The 19,181-nt window shown below is 38.1% G+C and overlaps 1 protein-coding gene across 4 annotated transcripts in view; it reads left to right on the top strand.

Annotated features, from left to right (window-relative positions):
• The window catches only part of JPH1 (junctophilin 1), an 83,630-nt gene extending 69,450 nt beyond the window's left edge, over positions 1–14,180 (top strand). Inside the window, exons 4-6 of one of the 4 annotated variants that reach the window (XM_036403291.2) lie at positions 1,894–2,555; positions 11,347–11,442; positions 11,997–14,180. In XM_036403291.2, the coding sequence (XP_036259184.1) occupies positions 1,894–2,555; positions 11,347–11,427 (743 nt within the window). In that variant the 3' untranslated portion in view covers positions 11,428–11,442; positions 11,997–14,180. Of the gene's footprint in view, positions 1–1,893; positions 2,556–11,346; positions 11,443–11,548 lie in introns of all 4 variants that reach the window. The other 3 variants (XM_036403273.2, XM_036403283.2, XM_036403299.2) reach the window with 3 other exon arrangements.
• Positions 14,181–19,181: the final 5,001 nt, after the last annotated feature.

Raw genomic sequence — 19,181 nt, 5'->3', positions numbered from 1 at the left:
GTCATAAAGAGCAAGCTAATGTGAATATGGTCTGTCCATAATGAATAATCATTGCAATTTGACAGCTCTGTGGCTTGGGCTTAAAGATTAGTCAGAGCTCTTTTAGGTATCCTTTTTTCTTTACACCCCTAATTATATCCAATGTGAAAAGATATAAAAAATAAAGTTTATGCATGTTAAACCCTTCAGCATTACCTTATGTATCTCAGCAAAGATGGAAGGAAATCCCTGACACGATGGAGAATTTTTTGAATGGCGATCATACCTGTAACTTTATATATGGAAACTCTTAATTTGTGTTGTGCTGGCTTTCCCTTTTACCAGGAAGATTATAAAAAGCTGTGAATCAAGCCTCTAGTTCTCTCTCTCTGTGCAGGCTTAACTCCTCAAAACTTCCTCCTCAAATGTCATTTGAGAACAAATCCTGGCTTGTCTGTGTCTAGCCTTCTTTCTTAACAGCTGCCTGTTTCCACCCCTGGTTTTCAGATATGGCAAAAATGTTTCCTGCTCAAAAGACCTTGCATGCCGAGTAATTCTTCTTCTCAGCAATGCTTACTTACCAGATGACTCAGTAACTTCCAAAAGCTTCATGCTGCTCTTCCTTCCTCTCATCTTCGCACTGCGTAGATATGCATATGCTTCTGGCATCTGTAAAAACACTGTATCTGCCTAGCACAGTTAGAGCCTCCTCTAAACTCAAAAGCAGAAAAATGTGTGCAGACATTCTTCTCTGGGCACAGAATTTCTCTATGACTTAAAGCACAGATAAGGCTCACTTAGAGAAGGGTAAAGAAATCAAAGGAAAGTTGTGGTGCTAGCAAAGACAGAAGTGAGGAAACAAGTTGCAATGCATTTTTCAGAAGCCATTGTTGAAAATACAGGAAGATTGTCAGCAGTTCTTCGATCACAGAGCTCCCCAACTTCTGACTTTTTAGGGAAACTGATCCTGAAATCTGAAATGTGACCTCTAGGATGTAAAGCAGAAAACATTGCCTACAGTGCATACAGATTTACCCCAATTTTGTTTCTTCAGCAGTGTTTGCTGAGGTCTTACCATTAAACAATTAAATCTGAGAACCAAAACTTGGAGCAGAGCATGTCAGCCAGTTTCTGTTTATGTTAACAGCTGTACAGACATGCACTTTGATGAGTCCTAGTAATGAACTTGCATGGGGGTGTTTAGCTAGAATTTGGGGAGAGGATGTTCTTCACACTTGCTATTCTGTGAGTATTTTCCTGGTGAATGTAAAAGAATTTGTATTCCTGCCTTCTAAGCAGGAATTGTATTAGTGACTTGAGTGGTTAACCTGGGTCTTCATGTGGGAGTGATTGGTTCTGGAAGACAAAGCCAGCATTAAGAGTTTAAGGCACTTACATGTGTATGTAAAACAAGCTGACATTCACCCAAAGGGGGAAAAAAGTGATTGAAGCTCTTTTTCCTGTAGCTTATAAGAACAGAAGAGACATTTCATTCTCATGGTTAACTATCTACATATCAAACAGGTACTCTGATCATGAGAAGTTAAATCAGTGGGGGTAATTAAGCAAAACATACCTCAAAACTTGCCTCTCAGAAAAGGAATGGTAGGTGATGTAAGGTTAGACAATCTTCAGTCACTCAGACTTCACTCAAGAGCAGTTTACATACTGTGGCCCTTTTAAAAGCTGAAGATGTAGAGTGACTGAGCCAAGTTAGTAAGTAGTTCCAGCAATTACCAAAAAACTACAGTAATTCCTGTGTCTGAGCAATTTGGAGTAAATCACTGTGGATGTCAATGAACTGTTGGTAACATATACCCCTGCCTGCATTTTAGCAAGGCAGTACATCCCAGTGCAATAGTTTCATTGTGAACTTTGTTTTGATCTTAGTATTTCTGTTACACTATTTTTCAGGCCCTGATTATATCAAACAAAAATTTCAAGAAGGAATGGATGCAAAAGAAAAATCTGAAGAAAAAGGTCAGGAAAAACCACCCTCCCCAAAAGAGTCACCTCACTTTTATCGAAAAGGTACTACACCCCCTCGAACCCCAGAAGCAAGCCCAAGAAATAGTCCTCCTCTCTCTTCTGATACTTCTCCTTCAAAACAACTGAAAAGGCAAAGCTCCACTTCTGGAGCAAGACTCAGTCAAGAAAAAAAGCTTTTAGCAACTGAGAATATAACACCCACAACTAACAAGCCTTTATATTCAAAAGCACCAGTGAAGGAGGAAGCAGCTGGGAAACACCAGCCAAAGTTCTCAGCCCAGCACAATGCCAGCAGCACAGAGAATGGGGAGCTGCATGGTCACTACCATGGCTATTATGTAAAAACAAATCCAACAGCGCTTCCACAGGAGCTCAGGGAAGAAGATGAATATGCCAACCCTTCACCATCAGCACTTGCACGGATACCACCCTCTCAGAAGCCAAGTCCTGCTAGATCTGGGGGTAAGCCAGATGCCAAAGAAAACAAGCCTGACATAAAAATTAAGAAACCAGAATTTGCTGCACCAAAGAACCCAGCTAATAATGAGTCCCATTCAGCAATGGAGAAAGAAGTAGGAAACAGCTCGGTAAGTACTACAAGAAACATTTTCACTTTCACTGCCCTTGTGCCTCCAAGTGCTGAGCTTTGCAATCTAAGTAAGCACTGTCAAATCTTCATCTGGATACAGTCTGCTAGCTAACACATGCTTCACCTGGAGTGAGGAAGAAATATTCCAATCTGGAATGAGCAAAGGAATTCTTAAAATACCCTTTCAGATCAGTGTGACTCTTAATTTCATTATTATTTAAAAATAATAAAATTATCAATAGCTATGCAGAACAGGAGCGATGACTAACAGCATTTCTATTTCATGTTAGAAGAAAAAGCCAGGTATGAAATTCAGAATCTCTGATGATGTTTCCGTGATTTTTGGGCTATGAGAAACTCAGGAAAGCATTAGTTTTGCATACTAAAGTTAGCCTTTAGTGAATGAAGAGTTCTAGGTAAAAGTCATAATGTTTCTCTTTTACAAGCATTGTTTCTTTGAGTCATTTTTGGTGGTACTCTACAGAACAAACAGTGTGTCATTATTGATGGGATAAACAGAATGACCCATTTAAAGAGATCCAGATTGCCTAGTACCAATTGCGTGCAAAACACTTGAATAATTGACATCAGACTTCATTAATAATAAATCTAGATAATAAAGAGGAAGAGTAATTTCCCATCAACATGAATTGGAAGTGATCTTGTCAAACAAGTTTGGCATCTTCAGGTGTGGGAAAAGAATCATCATCTCAATCAAGAAGGTCACTTGATTTGCTTTTACATGGTCATGTGTTCTGACAAGGAGAACGGAGTAATGCAAAGGCTAAATGTCACATTAAAAGAATTTTTTTAAACTGGCTGATGGTTCTCAAAAAGTAATTAGAAAACCATCAGTTGTTTGATAATATTCTGGTGAGGTCATTCTTACATTAATTCTGTTACTCTGATCACATTCTTGTAAATGACATACAAAAGGGCATGAGAGTATTGTCCATGAAGTTTATAGAAGACACAGAGACCAGGAGAGTGGTCTATAATGAAGGCAAATACAAGCTCATACAAATCAACTGCTGAGAAGGCTGAAAGTATAATTATCCATGGCAGCACAGCAAAATATAATATTGTATATGAAAGACAATTTCTAGAGCCTGGCACTGTTGGATCAGAACTGAAAAAGGTTGGTGGATCAGGAGCAAGAGAGGAAACTGAACATGAGCTCCCAGTCTGCTGTTGTTGTACAGAAATGCTAATATAATCCTTAGATTTATCAACAGAAAAGATTAAGCAAGAGTACATGGGAGTCTCTTCGATTTGCTTTTGGCACAGGTGCAACCACTTCTGGGATAAAATAGTGTCTGTAAATCAGGGATTTAAAATCAAAAAAAAACCTTGAGGGGAAGTCACACAAAGAACTGCAAGAATGATTAAAACATATCTTACAACGAAAAATTCAAGGCAGAAAAACCCCTGATGTACTAAATCTGTAAGTGTGTTTTATAAAACAGTTTCCCAGGCTAACAAGCAAATGTGTCAGAAGATCCAACAGCTAAAGATTCAGATAAAAGTCTTGTTTTAAGTTGATTTTAAGGATCTTGATTAAATGTGCCATCAGTTTTCAGATGCCAGGGTTTTGGAGCCATCACTGTGTAGTTTGATAATGAACATTTTGCCAAGATGATATTCTCTAGTTCTGCTTGAAGCTTTTATTCTGTTTTGTGCGGATCAAAGTAAATGTTCACAGAGGTTTTGTAATCTGCAAATCTGTATTACAGCTGATATCAGCCCTTTAACCTTTCAAATCTCACAGATATTACTCCTATGTAGGGTAACACAAAGCTGACAGGCTTGTAAATGTTGAGTGAGCATCTACAATTTTTAAGCTGAATTGGAATTGTTTTTTAGCTCTGGTGAAAATAAGTCACTAGAAATAGTCCTTATTTTTCCTTCATTCCAAATAATATTTTGTAGCTGAGGGTGGCTTCATCTTAACAAGTAAGCTATCTGAACAGCAGTTTATTTACCTTCTAGAATAATCAGGATAAGGACCATGAACCTACAGCCTGTTATCACAAAAGGTGTAAAAATGATGAGATATTTTGCATTAGCTACTGTTTGTTCACTGATACTGCAGTTGCATCTGTGTGCTCCACTCTAGGTCACTCTACTTCATTTATAGCATCCTAACTGCATTATTCTCATTGCCAGCATTCCAGTATGGAAGGAAGGTAGATTTTAGGAATTCATTTTTACTGTAACAGTAGCTTAAGATGTATGTAGATGTATGTGGGTGTTTTTCAAAGATTCTAGTCTTCTATATGTGTTTGTAAATTTGCCCTTATAGACTAAATTTCCTACATGCTTATTTCTTCAAAATGCTGAGAGTAAAAATACTAAACTGATTAAAGCAAAAAAGAGTGGCCTACTGGCCCAGCAGTCTGAGGGAGAAACAGTACAGAATGACTGTTAACTTTGCTAGAGACTTCTAATTTTCAGCATCACCTTTCAGCTTCAGAAAAACAGTAGCCTGTTCTGCAGTGCTCCTGGAGTGAGCTCAACAGTGTTGGAATTAAGCAGTGAATAAGTTAAGAGAGCACAGTTACTGAGGAGAAGCCAGATTCATGGAATCATAGAATAGTTTGGGTTGGAAGGGACCTTGAAAGATCATCTAGCTTCACAACTCTTCTGCCAAGGGCAGGGACACATTCTACTAGACCAGGTTGTTCAGAACCCCATCCAGCCTGGTCTTGAACATTTTCAGGGATGAGGCATCCACAGCACCTCTGGGCAACCTGTGCCAGTGCTTCACCACCATCACAGTAAAGAATTTCTTCATAATATTTAATCTAAACTTAATCTTTTCTAGTTTAAATCCCTTTTCCCTCTTCCTAATTAATGTACTTCTCCTTATCTCAGATGTTTCTGAATGTTGAGAGACTTCAGAATTCTAGAGTTGCATTGGGGAATTATTTTATTTTAGTAAGAAACTGCAATTGCTTTTTAGTCATTCTGACATACGATTTTGTTATGCTTTGAAAGTAAGTCTGCCTTAGATCCTCCATAAAAGTTCTAAAATGTATTTGTTAAGGAATATAAAGAGAAAAGAACTCTCACTCTCATGAAAAGAGAATGATAAAACATGGTTTTGGAATGCAAAAAAATGAATCTATTAACATTTACCAAGCACTTTTGTTAGATTATCTGAAAGTGCTCTATAAAATTGTTCTATGCTTTTTCCAGGTTTCCAATGATAATGCATTAAGAGCACAGATACAGAAGGGAAGATTTTCAATTCTTCCTTCTCTGTGTCTAAATCAAAGCCATTTCTCATATCTGAATGAAACATCAGCTTTCATTTGGATTAAGAACTTTAAATGACTTAATTTGCAGCAAAGCTTGTAGCAGCTTGTTTTAGTTTTCAAATTCAGGTTTCATACTTTTTGTGAATGTTACATCCTCAAGAATGCCTTTGAGTATCATCTGTGCAATAAGTTAGTTATAGGAACAGTCTTGATTCTCTAGATATCCCCATTCCTGGCATTATACTTTAAAAATATCAGCACATACTTCTCATGCCACACATTTAAGTGTGTTTCTCTGTTTACTTATTCCCTGATATTCAAAAATCAAAGTTTTAAATTATTCTGGAACTCATAAGAGTCACAGTTTTATCGAGGTGAAATCCTGCATAAAGCACTATGACAAAGTCACCTGTCATTTCTGAGAGATAAATCATCCCTCTTTCACTGAGAATGAGGCTCCTTTACATTACCTTAAATTTAGCACAGTGTGAAGTGTTCACAGAGACCCTTGACCACAAACCAGTACTGTTGTTTCTGACTGCTCATTAGCAGCTTCTAGCCCCAGTTTCAGCTTATACACTGTTGTTCCACTTTGAATATGAGCTGATCAGAGATTCTCTTGGATTTAAGTGAAAAATAGGATTGAATTTCACAAAACACTATTGTAGCGTACATTCATGAATACACGTTTTGTCTTGTCTGATATGTGTCCATGTGCTGCCATAGGACAAGTAACAAGCCTGGGCTCAAGTGTTTTACTAAACTGTATTTTTTTTTTCATTTGGCAGGTAGCAAAGATTTTCAAACACACAGTGTTTAGCCTGGTTTTTACCTGAATGTTACCCAGTGATTCTACTCCCATCTTTTTGTTCGATTCTCATCTTTTCGTTCACCTAACATCCATTTAGTAAGGGCTGAAAATACCATGATGTTTGAAAAATAGATCAGTATTTGCCTGATCCTAAAAAAACCTCTGAGCAAGAACTTTAGGCTAAATTTAATGAACATTCCTAATGCATTGGAATTACTAGCCTAGTCTTTTATTTCCTGGAACTACATTTTAGGAAAATAACTTTTTTTCTTCCCCAGATGAAAACTAATCATATGGTTGTACTTTGAACTACATAAATGTCTAACTTACAAGAAGCTGAAAGGGTAAATTCAAGCAGGACTGAAGGTTTTCTACTACAGCTTCTTTAGTAAGAACAGCACCTGTTCTAGTCACTCTAGGACTGTTCAAACTAATTTTGGCTTTTGCTATTTTTAGCCCTTGTGGGACACTAAAGTCTTACTTGTAGTATTTGTCTTAAAGCATTAGATGCTTATTTCAAAGGTGTCTCCAAAACAGGTGGTAGTTCATTGCATAATAACTGTGTGCTTCATAAATGTTGTTTGATCATGTTTTAGTGTATCAGGAAATCCTGCTTTTGGCTGAAAGGTATAGTTATCAGAAGGTGAAACCTAAGGCACATAGCAGGTCAAAGAATATGAGCTTTACTTCTTTGTATAAAGAGATAATCTTTATAATATTTCATTATCATAAAGGGATAACATATTTTTCTATGATCTTCATGTGAACTCAACAGCCCAGTTCTTAAGCTGTCACTTGCTTCTGTTTTGTAGATGATTCTTGATTCAGAGCATAGCCCCTGAGGTTTTTAGCCTAATTTTTCTAATTTTATTGTGGTGAGATTGTTACACCTAACCTAGCTGACAGATGCATCAAAAGAGAAGTCACTTTCCCCTCCAACAAGCTTAATTACCTGAGACTGTGCACTAATGATACTGAGCTGCCATTAGAGCTGCAGTGCCAATTTGGCAATCAGCAAAAATCTGTCTTGCACCTACCAGGATTCTGTTCCATGATGTATTTCAGGTAATTAACAAGTGCTTGACTCCTCTGAAGACACCATAGGTTCCAATTTTTTTTTTCAGTTGCAATAAATCAATATGATTTTCATAGATGTTATTTTCAAATATGCAAAGTACTAGATGGCCAAAACCTGAAAAATTTTAATGGTACTTGGCAACGATCTTCACAGTTCCTTGCAATTCCTGGAGCAGTATAACTGTAAAATCTTTAGGTGGGATTCCAGCCTATAAAGGAACCATTGACCTGATTTGAATCACATGGGCAATCCCTATTAGAATCATAGGATTATGGAACCATAGAGTGTTTGGCTTGAAAGGGACATGTAAAGACTGTCTGGTTCCAACCCCTGTGCCATGGGCAGAGACACCTTCCACTAGACCAGGTTGCTCAAAACCCCATCCAGCCCTTCCAGTCATGGGGCAACCACAGCTTCTCTGGGCAACCTGTTCCAGTGCTAACACCAGAAAGAAAGATGTTGAACTGACATCTTAGTGGAAATGAATAGTGTAATGAAATCACACTTCTGTAGAGAGCAAGGCTGCTCACAGTGCTGTGGTAACCATATCTGGAGCTGTGCTTTATTTTATGGCTGTTCTCTGCCCCTGAGCATCTCGTATGCTTTGGCACATGGTGAGTCACTTCCACTGAGAAGGAAGGAACATGGTTCCACTTCTGTTCTGTGACCTGATGGTTGAAACACACCACTGGTAAGTGGGAGCTTGTTATTCAAAATCACTTGGACTAAGGTGTCATTAAACCTGGTCTTCAATTTCCTAGTGAATATTTTAAACATTCTGCCATTAAGCAAAATGTGGGTGCTACTGCCAATCCCATTACCCCTATGGCATAAATTAATTGGCATTCTGATAATCTCAGTCACTGAATTTGAACATGTGCTTCTCAGCATGTGAACAGACACCTCTGAGTTGGTGCAAAGGGAACTTGATGGCTGTTATGGATAGAGATGCTGATGAGGTTTAGGCTCACCAGAGATTTAAGCAGTACCTGACGCAATGTGTTTTGTGACTTACTCAACATCTGGCCTGCCATCTAAACCACTGTGTAAAGCTGCGTTCTGACTAAAGGTGTTCAATGAGACTGTTTCAGGAGACCATGTGATATAATAATGACACAAGTACTATTCCATAGCTTCCCACTTACACTGTTGCAGCGAATTACTAATAGTAATTTCTTACACCTTAGCATTCCAGAAATTACATAGATGTTAGCATTATGTAGTCATGAAGCATAATGAACTTCTCCAAGGCATGCCTCATGTGAAAAGTGAAAACACTGAATCATTTCTCATTCAATATATACCTTCAAGTGATTCTTGTGTAGCTCACAAGATAGTTTTCTGCACAGATTTTCTAATGGGCTTCATGATTTGTGATTTAGGAAAGTATTGTCTAAATTAAAAATTTCTGCTTACAGTGCAACTGTAAAATAAAAAGAGTATTAAAATCTTTGTAAAATCATGTTGTAGTAAATATGATATGTTAAGGGCAGAAGACAATTGAAAAGTTCTCATATTTTCAAGTTGATCATTAGAAAGCATCCATTTAAAAAATAAAAAATATTCAAAATTGCTAAAAATAATTAAAAACCATTCTCTGGCTTCACAGAAATACTAAAATGGTGTAATGATTTAAACTTTCTAGCTAATTTTAGCTCTAGCTAGGAATGGAAGGAGTTTTTTGACTCTTCAGTTCTTCAGTGCATTAGTCTTTAAGATAAGTGTCTAAGTGGATCAATACAAGTTTAATTTTGCAGCCGCAAAATGCATTTTAATCTGTGTCATGGTTTGACACTGGCACAATGCCAGTGCCCCCATGAAGATACCTTCTCCCTGGTTTCTGCTGTGAGATGTGACCAGGAATAAGCAAAGCAGGCTCCTACTTAGGGAAAAAAGAACCAGAACTTTATTAACTACTCTACAACTACAGATAAAAAGGAACACACACACAGGGAAAATGAAAACCTCACAAATGCATTTCCTCCTCCCCCCACCAAATTTCCAACACAATACATTTATTCCTCAAATCACCAACTCTCGGTCCAGCAGCACCTTTTAGACAATCAATCCTCAGTTCATCAAGAGGAGAGGAGTCCTTCTTGTACCATGGGCTTCCCCTGGAAACACAGCTGAAGCCTCGTGTGTTTCCGTGTCACTCGTGGCACTGCCCGGAGTACATCTGCCATCGTGACCTCTTCCTTTTCATGTCCAGTGCTCTCACCACTGAACACGGACCAGAACTGCTTCTAGGGTTGTCTTTTTAAGGATGCTCTGTCCCGATCCAAAAAAGGCACAGTCTCTCCTTTGGGACACCTGTCCCCACAATCTCTCCTTTGGGACACCTGTCCCCCCCATATTTTTTCACCCCCTGGGGCCGAGGGGCATCAGCACTGAACCCTCTTGGTTCTGTGGCCATTGCCTCCCCCTAGAATGCAGTCTCTGTGTCACAAGGAACATGGGTCTGTCCATGGCTGTACAAAAAGAGTCCAGCAAAAGCTACTCCATCATCTCTTCCCACTAGGATTCTTCTCTACTCTTCTACTATCTCTCGCTCACCCAGACCTCTCTCACACTTGCACATTTCCTTCCTCATCTTCCACTCTATCTTCTAGGAGAGGTCAATGTTCTGTAAAGTTCTCATTCTCCAAAAAGGGGTTAAAAGCTCCTACAAGTGGCCGGCTGAACCCCCCCCTTCTTCTCCGTCCCAGCCGTGCTGCCGGCGCAGGCCCATGTTTATCCCGTTTCAAGGTTACAGTCCCAGGCAGCGGCTCTTTCTCTCTCTCTCTCTGTCTCTCAGGGGGGGCTGCCCGATGGCTCCCGGTGTCTCTCTCTCTCTCTCTTCCACCCTTCCACCCCCGGGCTCAGGCCTACCTCTCTCGGCCACATGGCTTTCCCCTCCCCCTGCCCAGCCAGCAGCTGGGCCGGGGGAGAGACCCGAACTCTTTCCTGACGGAAACCCAAAAGGACCCTCCCAGGGGAGAGCCCTGCTTTTAACCCCGTGTTCTCAGAGGCGTGTCCATGTCCCAATGGCCAGGTTAAATGCCAATATTAAAGCCTGAATATCCATTGGCCCAAAACACAGCATCCCAAAAAACACATTTCCTGTCAAACCACCACAATCTGTAATGGAAACAGGTTTGTTAGTGCAATGGTAAGTAAATTTTCTTTTCTATTTGGGTTATCAAAGAAGTGTATTCTTTCTCTAAAGCATCTTTGTTATATCTGTTTGGAAATGGGTTGGAACTGAAAAAGGAACCCTCTGTAAGGATGAAGAGCAGCACTCTGGCTTTCCTAAAGTAGTTCACATTCTTTGTTTTGCTTTATTTTAAGCTGACCCCTTTTTTTGTGTTGATGGATTTGTTTTCATTTGTTGATGCAGTTGTATTTGTCGGGTGGCCTAATCTCGGTGTGATTAGGAACAGAGAAGTAATGTACTCTCACCTGTATTTATCCAGCTCATTTTTACACAGGTGATATTTATCTTACCTGAATATCAAGGGTGGTGGCTGTGTTTCAGCAGCAGGGTCTGTTTCCTTCAGACCAAGATCAAAACCTATAGAAATTGTGAAGTCGGGTCTTGTTCATTGCTGTGCCTATGTGGGAGGTTGCATTAATTCTAATATCTTTATTTTATTTTCAGGGCCCTAACTCAGTCATGATCGCCCTGGTAATGCTGTTGAATATTGGTTTAGCCATTCTTTTTGTCCATTTTCTAACTTGATTGGAATTAGGAAAGGTAAGAAAGGTCTCACTTTCATATTAAATCACCGTATCCACCCCACCTTAAAAAATAAAGATTTAATTTCTTCACATACTTTTAACGTTCCCCACTTTAATTTTAGCTATGCCTGAATGTGATTCAACATAGTTATTTAATATTGTAACTGTTTTGACCCTTCAGTGAAGTCATGACAACTAGTGGTGTTAGCCCACAGTTCTCTGCAGTTGTGTCATCAGCCTTTTAAATGGCACCTGTCATACTCAGACACAGGGAAGGAGGCTTGGAATTAGGATGGGACGCAAGAGAGATGAAACTTGGAAAATTCAGCCAGGGGCCCAGATCAGTTTCTCTGCTGGTGGCTCGTGGCTTTGGGGTCCTCTGAAAGCTGAAGCAAGCAGCCATGTTGGAAAACAAACAAAATAATCTGCTGAAGCAGCCCCGCCAGTGAAGCGCGTTGGCTTGTCCATCTGTTCCAGCAGAGTGTGACTAAAGTGGAAATGTACGGAGCTGCACTTTTTGTTGATGGAAGTTAACAGCTGCCTTACTATTTTACCGTCTGATGTTTTTAGTGGGGAGATGGGAAAACGACTGCCAGAGGAATGTGGTCAGAGGATTCTGTTGCTGTGGAAGTGATTCCAGCGTTCACTCCTATCTCATTAGAAGAAATAGTTAGCAACATCAGTCACCAGTCTTATTCCATTACCTGCTGCTTTTAACATCTCCTGCAGTGTTCTGGGAGATCGAATTTCATTTGCCTGTGCATGATTCTGTTCATTTGTTGTTTATGAAATTTGATGTATAGCCATAAGTAGTGTTTAGTCCAACCTGGAGAAAGCTACCAGTTCTGCCTAGCAGCCGAAGCCTAAAATCAAATATATTTTCATAGTCCAGGAATAAAATTCTTTAATTCATTCTCTTAAACCTGAAGAGTCATTTTGCATGAAGGTTCAGTAAATAATACACCATTACTGCAACACTTAAAGATACTGCTATCTTCCTTAAAATGCTCAAATACTTATGCAAATACCAAGCAAAATTTTTCATAATCAAAAAAAAAGAAAATCTTACATTGGTAGAAGTACATTCTAAACAGGGTATAGAATATCAAAATAACCCAAGAAAGGTGAGATTTAGGGTTTGCATGTTGACTTTTTTTTCTTCTTAATTTTGGTGCTGTGGTAATTGGTGATTTAAATTATTATGTTGCAACACTGAGGTATTTTGACAGCAGTTAAAGTCTTGTCTGGGTGCACATTAATGCCAATGACAGTTAGCTAATGCTCATAATAAATAATAACTTTAAAAATGCTAGATTTGTGTTGAATACATTCAGGTAGAGCATTTAAAAATGTTAAGTGACTGTTTATCGATTTGATGCCTTCAGTGTCTTTAAAGTCCACTTATAATTTTACCTCAGCATTAAAAAAGCCTCAAAATTTTTCATTTGGAAAGTTTGTCTTAAGTAGTTTTATAGCCCTTTGTTCAAACGAGGTGATCACGTTTCTTTTTATGTGCCATTATACTGTAATTATTGTACCCTATCTTAATGAAATGCATGCTTATTTATTGAAGATATGTGGTGTGATCATTTGGCAAGCAAACATTTTAATTTAAAGCTGCAAAAAGCAAAGGGCTTGTATTACAGTTTATTTTATCTCTATTAGAGAATCTTTCATACAGTATAGTTTTTGAACCTGTTTGTAAACTTTCTAAGTTTTTGCATGTTTTAATGGGCAACATTCTTAAAAAATACATTAGCTATTTTTTGATGCAGCCTAGTAAAGTACCATAGGTATGGACTGAATGTTGTGCAGCGAAGCAGCTCCGAGCAGGGCAGTAACACCGTGGTGTTTTTTACAGAAGTATGTTGAGAATCCTGTGTTTTGGCCAGTGTGGATAAAGAAGAAAGCAGAAAGAGAGCAAATGAAAATAAAACTTGTATATTTATTTTTAAATAAAATAAAACAGCAAAGTTTTAATTGTGTTTTAAATTTAGGAAAATAATTTTTAAATAAGAACAAAATTTTAAAAGTTACTGTGTAAGCGTTGAATTAATGGATGAAATGTTCCATCCCACTGTTAAATCACCCCCTGTCTCCTTACGTGGAGAGGTAATTTTGTAACTGACATATTTAATTCCTATTAAATGTTTATTTAAAATACTTTATGCTCTGGAAATAATGGGTAACAAAGCTTATGAAAAATGTTTATAAATTTAAGTAAGCATGTTAGTACCATTTATAAATATGTATGATTTATAAGCTTTTTTAAAACAAAGCTCAAACAAATTGTTGGTATTTTTCTAAAATGTGCACAGTTGTATTTTACATGAGAGGCTATTTATAATTGGTTGTTATACTGTACACTACATTTTGGACAGCACAATGAAGCCTGCCAATGTACTTAAAAATGTCATTTTGTCTATTTAAAGTTTCTTGCTGTCAAAGAATGAACTCTTTATCTATGAGTTTCTCTATTTATAATTCTTGACCCAAAATGTACAATGTACAGTTTTCACAACTGTATTTGCTCTAATAAAAATAAGTTGGTTATTAATAGAGTTTCAGACTACTTTTTCCTGTTTATGAATTACTTTGTTCACTCTTTGGAAGCAATTTTTTCTAACTAATCAAATAAACAGGAGTGAAGCAGGAAAATGGGTGAAATTCTAGTCCCTTTGATATAATTGTGAGTTACTGTTTTCAACAAAAGTGATTCTGGGAAACAATTAAAAATAAATTAAAACTAAAGAAGTCAAGCTTCCCTTTGTGTCTTCTTTTATCTTCCAATATAGGATTTTGTGTCTTTATAAGTGTAGTGTCTTAAATACCCTCCCACTACAAGATGGTTTGATTAATTTTGTTTTAATTTGTGAGTAACAGGTCCATTAACAGCTGCTCTTGTAGGGGAATTAATTTTTTTGGGCCTCACTACTCAGGATCTTCACAGATTCAAAATTAACATGAAGTTTGTGAGCCAATATTTACACAAAGAAAATGTCCTTTGCCCTTTGTCTTAAAACCACAATATTTGCTGAACTACTCAATCAGCTGCAAATTTTATTTTCCATGATTCCAGTTCATACTAGTAGCCAACTGTGCTGAAATCCTAAGGTTTAGTTGAAGAGGAGAGCAATTTTTATTTGTAGTTCTATTTAATGGAAATATATTTTTAGGAAGTCATCATTTCTCTTGTCTTGTTCTTTAAAGTAATTCTATGAACATGAAGCTTACCTTTAAGAATTTTTATTTTCTGCAGAATACCTGCTCCCTAAAGAAAATCTTTGGCTCTTTAAGGAGAGAAAAATGCATTCTCAAGAAAAATGAACAGAAATAACTTTAATACCAGAAAATTTTCAAGTCAGCTTCAGTGAGATGATTCTTCTCTCACATTTGTGATCCACAGTGTATATGTTCAGAAATGACAGTAAAGTGCCCATGAAATGTTTCTTAAGGTGTATGAACATGATAATATACTCAGACATATAAAAATCTGAACAGCAACAAGCAAAAGATGTGCACAGAAATAGAAGAAGAAAACTCTCATAATTTTCAAGTCATTTCCCATCTGAGATGTTTTTACCAGTGGTTTTTGTTACAAATGCTGTTACGTGGTCACACGTCTGCTGTGCCTAAAGAAAGCAAACCCATGGACACACAGTACAACTTAATGCTTCAACATTTGCTCCAGCATGAAAAATTTCACCCTGCTTCCAGCAAGGAAAGCTTTTCTCAGGCAAAGTAGTTTCTCCTGGCACAGTTGTGTGTTTGCCCACAGGTGCCAGTAAGCAGTGAGCTCTGTCACCCTCAAATCTGAGATCTGGCTTCTTGGACAGCTCCATTTATCCAGTTAAACCATAGGTAATGTACAGTGCACACAGACAGCAAGTGAGCAAGGGTGAGGTGCCAGTGGCTGAAGAAAAAAAGAGAATCTGTCCAAGCCTTTAAGAACTTTCTTTACTTAGTGTGTATATATATGTATTAGTAGTATATATGTATGTATATATATATGTAATATATATATATATACATACATATACATATATATATGTAATAGTTTGCCTTTCCATCAGAAAAGCAAGAAGGAACATGAAGAGTTCCAGAGGAATTGCAGGCATTTGCTTTCCAAAAGGAGGAGTTAATTTTGAAAGTAAAAATTTTGAGACATGGCTACAACTTGCCTTTCAGCTACAGATGGATGTTTAAAAAACCATAAATATACAGCCTGGTACTGACTTTAAAAGAAGCAAACACCTCTTTATGAGAGTTAAATTAAAAACCTTGAAATATTTATCTACATAACTTTTAATGATGTTCTGTGATTACATATTTATTAAATTCTCTGTTAAGATACACAAAATGAAAAGATTCTGATAATAACATAGATGCAAGGATAAAAGCCTGGAGAATTCAGCACATGCTGAGCCTCACTAACAGGCTTAGTTGTTATTCATAAAACATGGTTGTGAATTGTATCTGAATGGTTTTACTCATAGCTCATTTGAACTGTTTAGTCGGGGGAGACGGTTCTACAGGCCATTCTCCTATGGAAATGTAATTCAGTAAACAAAGCAAATTAAGAGAAGGGAGATTAAATAAGCCTTTCAAATTAAGTAGTCTTCTCATTCTCTCATTTAATATTCACAGAAACAGCCAAAAATAGAAATTATGTTAAGTCTGAGCAAGAAGCTGTGTAAGCCAGTGTGCTATAGCTGAGCCATCTACAGTATCCATCTCTGGTTCTTTTCCTACTCCACATAGAAACTGCAAACTAAGAAACATTACACCTCCCACCATTGTAGGAGGTAAATACAATTGCCATACTCAACATTTTTAAGAAAAACAGTCTATAATGTCTGTGGCTATAAACTAGAAGGAATAAAGCCACTTCCTCTATCTGAACAGTTTATGTTGTGACCGTGACTGTAACAGCAGAACAAATTCCTCACCCCCCTAAAACCAATAGCAAAAATAAAGCTGGTAGCAGAATTTGATAACAGTCTCTCATGCTTCTTCCTTTTATTTGCTACGAAGAGAGGATGGGGGAAGAACAGGGGACAGACAGCTTTTTTTAACCCGATAATCTGAATTTCATCATGCCAGTATGTGCTTGCTTCACTAATGCTTTTCACAATCAGTTGGGACTGGTTATCTAGGAGGTTTTAGGTACAAACTGACAGTATATTGAATGTCATTTCTTCAAGAGGGTTTTGAGTTTCTCTCAGTCATGAAAAAAAGAACATGATTTCCCTTACCACCAGCAAAAATGGGTTTGGTGGTACTTTCACTGTGCCATCACTGTTTTTCTAATTATCTTCTGTCCTTCACTGCCCACCCACCTCCCAGTTCTGACAAATTCAACTTAATCAGTTTTGCCCTGCAGGTGGACATTGCCCCAAGACTTCAGCTGCTCACTCCAGAAATTTGTGTTTTCTGTGGGCCACTTGTTCAGTGTTTTTAGCTCTCTGTGGCTGTGCAGCCCATCTCTCCTGCAGCTTGCCCCACAGCAAACTGCACGTGTCATATCACAGTTTCCATTGGGTCCATTCTCTGCATACTGTCAATGCTGTTTTATGCAACTGTATTATAATTTCAAATCTACTCTCATTGTCTCCAGTGTCAGGACAGTGATTTAAATACAGTGTGTGGGAACTGAAAAGAAAAATACTGAAAGTGATGTCATACACAGAGATTTCTGGTGGCTCTTTGGAATTCGTAGAAACCAGGGTAATGCTGACATTTTTAGGAAAAAAATCTGGTATCAGCTGGGTTAGGAACTCCTCTACAAATTCCCGCAGTAAGATTGGGGAAAAGATTGACCATGTAGCTGAAGCTGATTCTCAAATCAAAAGAACAAGGAGTCTGAGGGTTGTAATTTCCTGGGATGGTGCAGTAGGATGATTTCTGGACCTGATATAGATATATGTGGATTTTTGGACAGAATAAAATACATCCTGTGTTGGAAATCTGGGGTTGCTCTCCTGCTTGAGCTTACATCTGTCTTCTTCCATGTCTTACTCTGATTAATCAAGCAGCTCTGCAGAAGTTGGGTCACATATATTTAGACAAGGACTGGATTTTGCGTTCATAAGTGCCTTCAATACTAATTAAGTAAAGAGCAATAAATGATAGATGAATCATAGGCTTTAAGCCATGAGCTTTGAGCTCTGCATTTTTTAATGTTGATTTCTCCAAACTGGAAGAAAATACAGAATACAGTCAAAGAGTAGAATTTCAGGTGTTGTCTTTCACAATAAAAGTGATCACAACAGTACCTGAATTCCTTTGAGATAATACATTAATGTGAGAAAGAAATGTGTCTTTCTCAACTTTACTGAACAGTCTGGTTCACTGTATAGCAGCTTGACAGAGACACTGTATTAGACCACTAAACACAGATACTGACCATAAGTTTTGAGAATGGCTGCCTATATTTGATGCTTTAAGTTCTAATTTTCATATTTCTCAGATTCTGTGTTGCCTAGGTTTGTAGCTCTGAGCTTCATATTGTCAGTAAGCTCTCTTCACAAGGTGATTCGACAAAACAGTCCTTTTCCAGCTTGAGACCAAGGACAACCCTTCTGAGCTTCAGGTACAAAAGCATAAACAACGAAGAACTGAGGGGAGCAAACAAGAAGGATGGGGCTTCATAACCTAAAGCTATAACTGGACAATTAACTCCAATATGGGCCAGAACTTACTTACAAAATTGTGAGACCTTTAGACCAGTCGTCCATTTTGTGACCATTTTGGGTCCATCTTGGGTGTAGCCCTGGCCGGACTCTTGTAGTGCCCAAGGTGGATCCATTGAGGCCTTCTAATAAATACCTACTTTATTCTCTTAGCTCTGTGTAGCCTGTGTTCCAGGTCAGCCTCTCAAGGCATCATATTTATGTTTCTTCATCTACACCTGATTATCTAAACTTAAACTTTTCCCAACTTCTGAACACCCCATGGTTAGTATTCAGACATTTTGGGAAGACAGAAAGGGGGAAGTCAGATGTTACACTGAAAGCTGCAGTCTATGAAAATGTTAAATCTGGCCTACAAAATGTGCCAAAAGTTGAAAGCATTTAGGTCTGGAGTTTGAGTCAGTCATTGGAGCTACAGGCTCTGATTTTGGGATTTCAGTCAGAATCCAAATCTGGATCTGATTCCTAAGGAATAGAAGTGAAATACGTGAACCAGGAGTGCTGTTAAAGAAGGGGCTGGAGAGAGAAGGAGTTACTTAAAATCAAGCTGCTCTAACTCTGGGTTAATTAAACCATTACATTCTGTACTTTTGGAACAATGTCATTAACTTTATTTAACATAGCAATTTTACTATATTCAGGACATGTTCCACAGAATACCTCAGTAAGCATCATCATTCAAGGTAATGGCTCTTAATTACTTACCCAGTTTTAGCTGCAGAGTACTTTTATCATGTAATACCACCAAGTCTTCAGAAATAAACTGCCTTCCATTTAGTCACGACAGCTCAGTTCTAGATTTCGTTGAGGCCACTGACGAGAAAGTCGCTGAAGGATGGGATCGGCTACCATGGAAACAGTGAAGACAGAAGAGCACCAGCAGCATTTCACAGGGGCTAAGACTAAAAAAGACATTCTGCAAAGAGAAGGTAATTGAAAGACATTTACATCACAGCGGATGGCTTCCGTGCATTCCTGCCGTTCCAAGACAACACATTCCTGGCATAGGCTGCAACAAGCCTCCACATGCACCAATGATATACAGCAGAACAGGCATTGTTAG

Source organism: Molothrus ater, chromosome 1 (genome assembly GCF_012460135.2).
Source record: "Molothrus ater isolate BHLD 08-10-18 breed brown headed cowbird chromosome 1, BPBGC_Mater_1.1, whole genome shotgun sequence".
Taxonomy (NCBI): domain Eukaryota; kingdom Metazoa; phylum Chordata; class Aves; order Passeriformes; family Icteridae; genus Molothrus; species Molothrus ater.
This window is presented reverse-complemented; position numbering and strand designations above follow the sequence as displayed.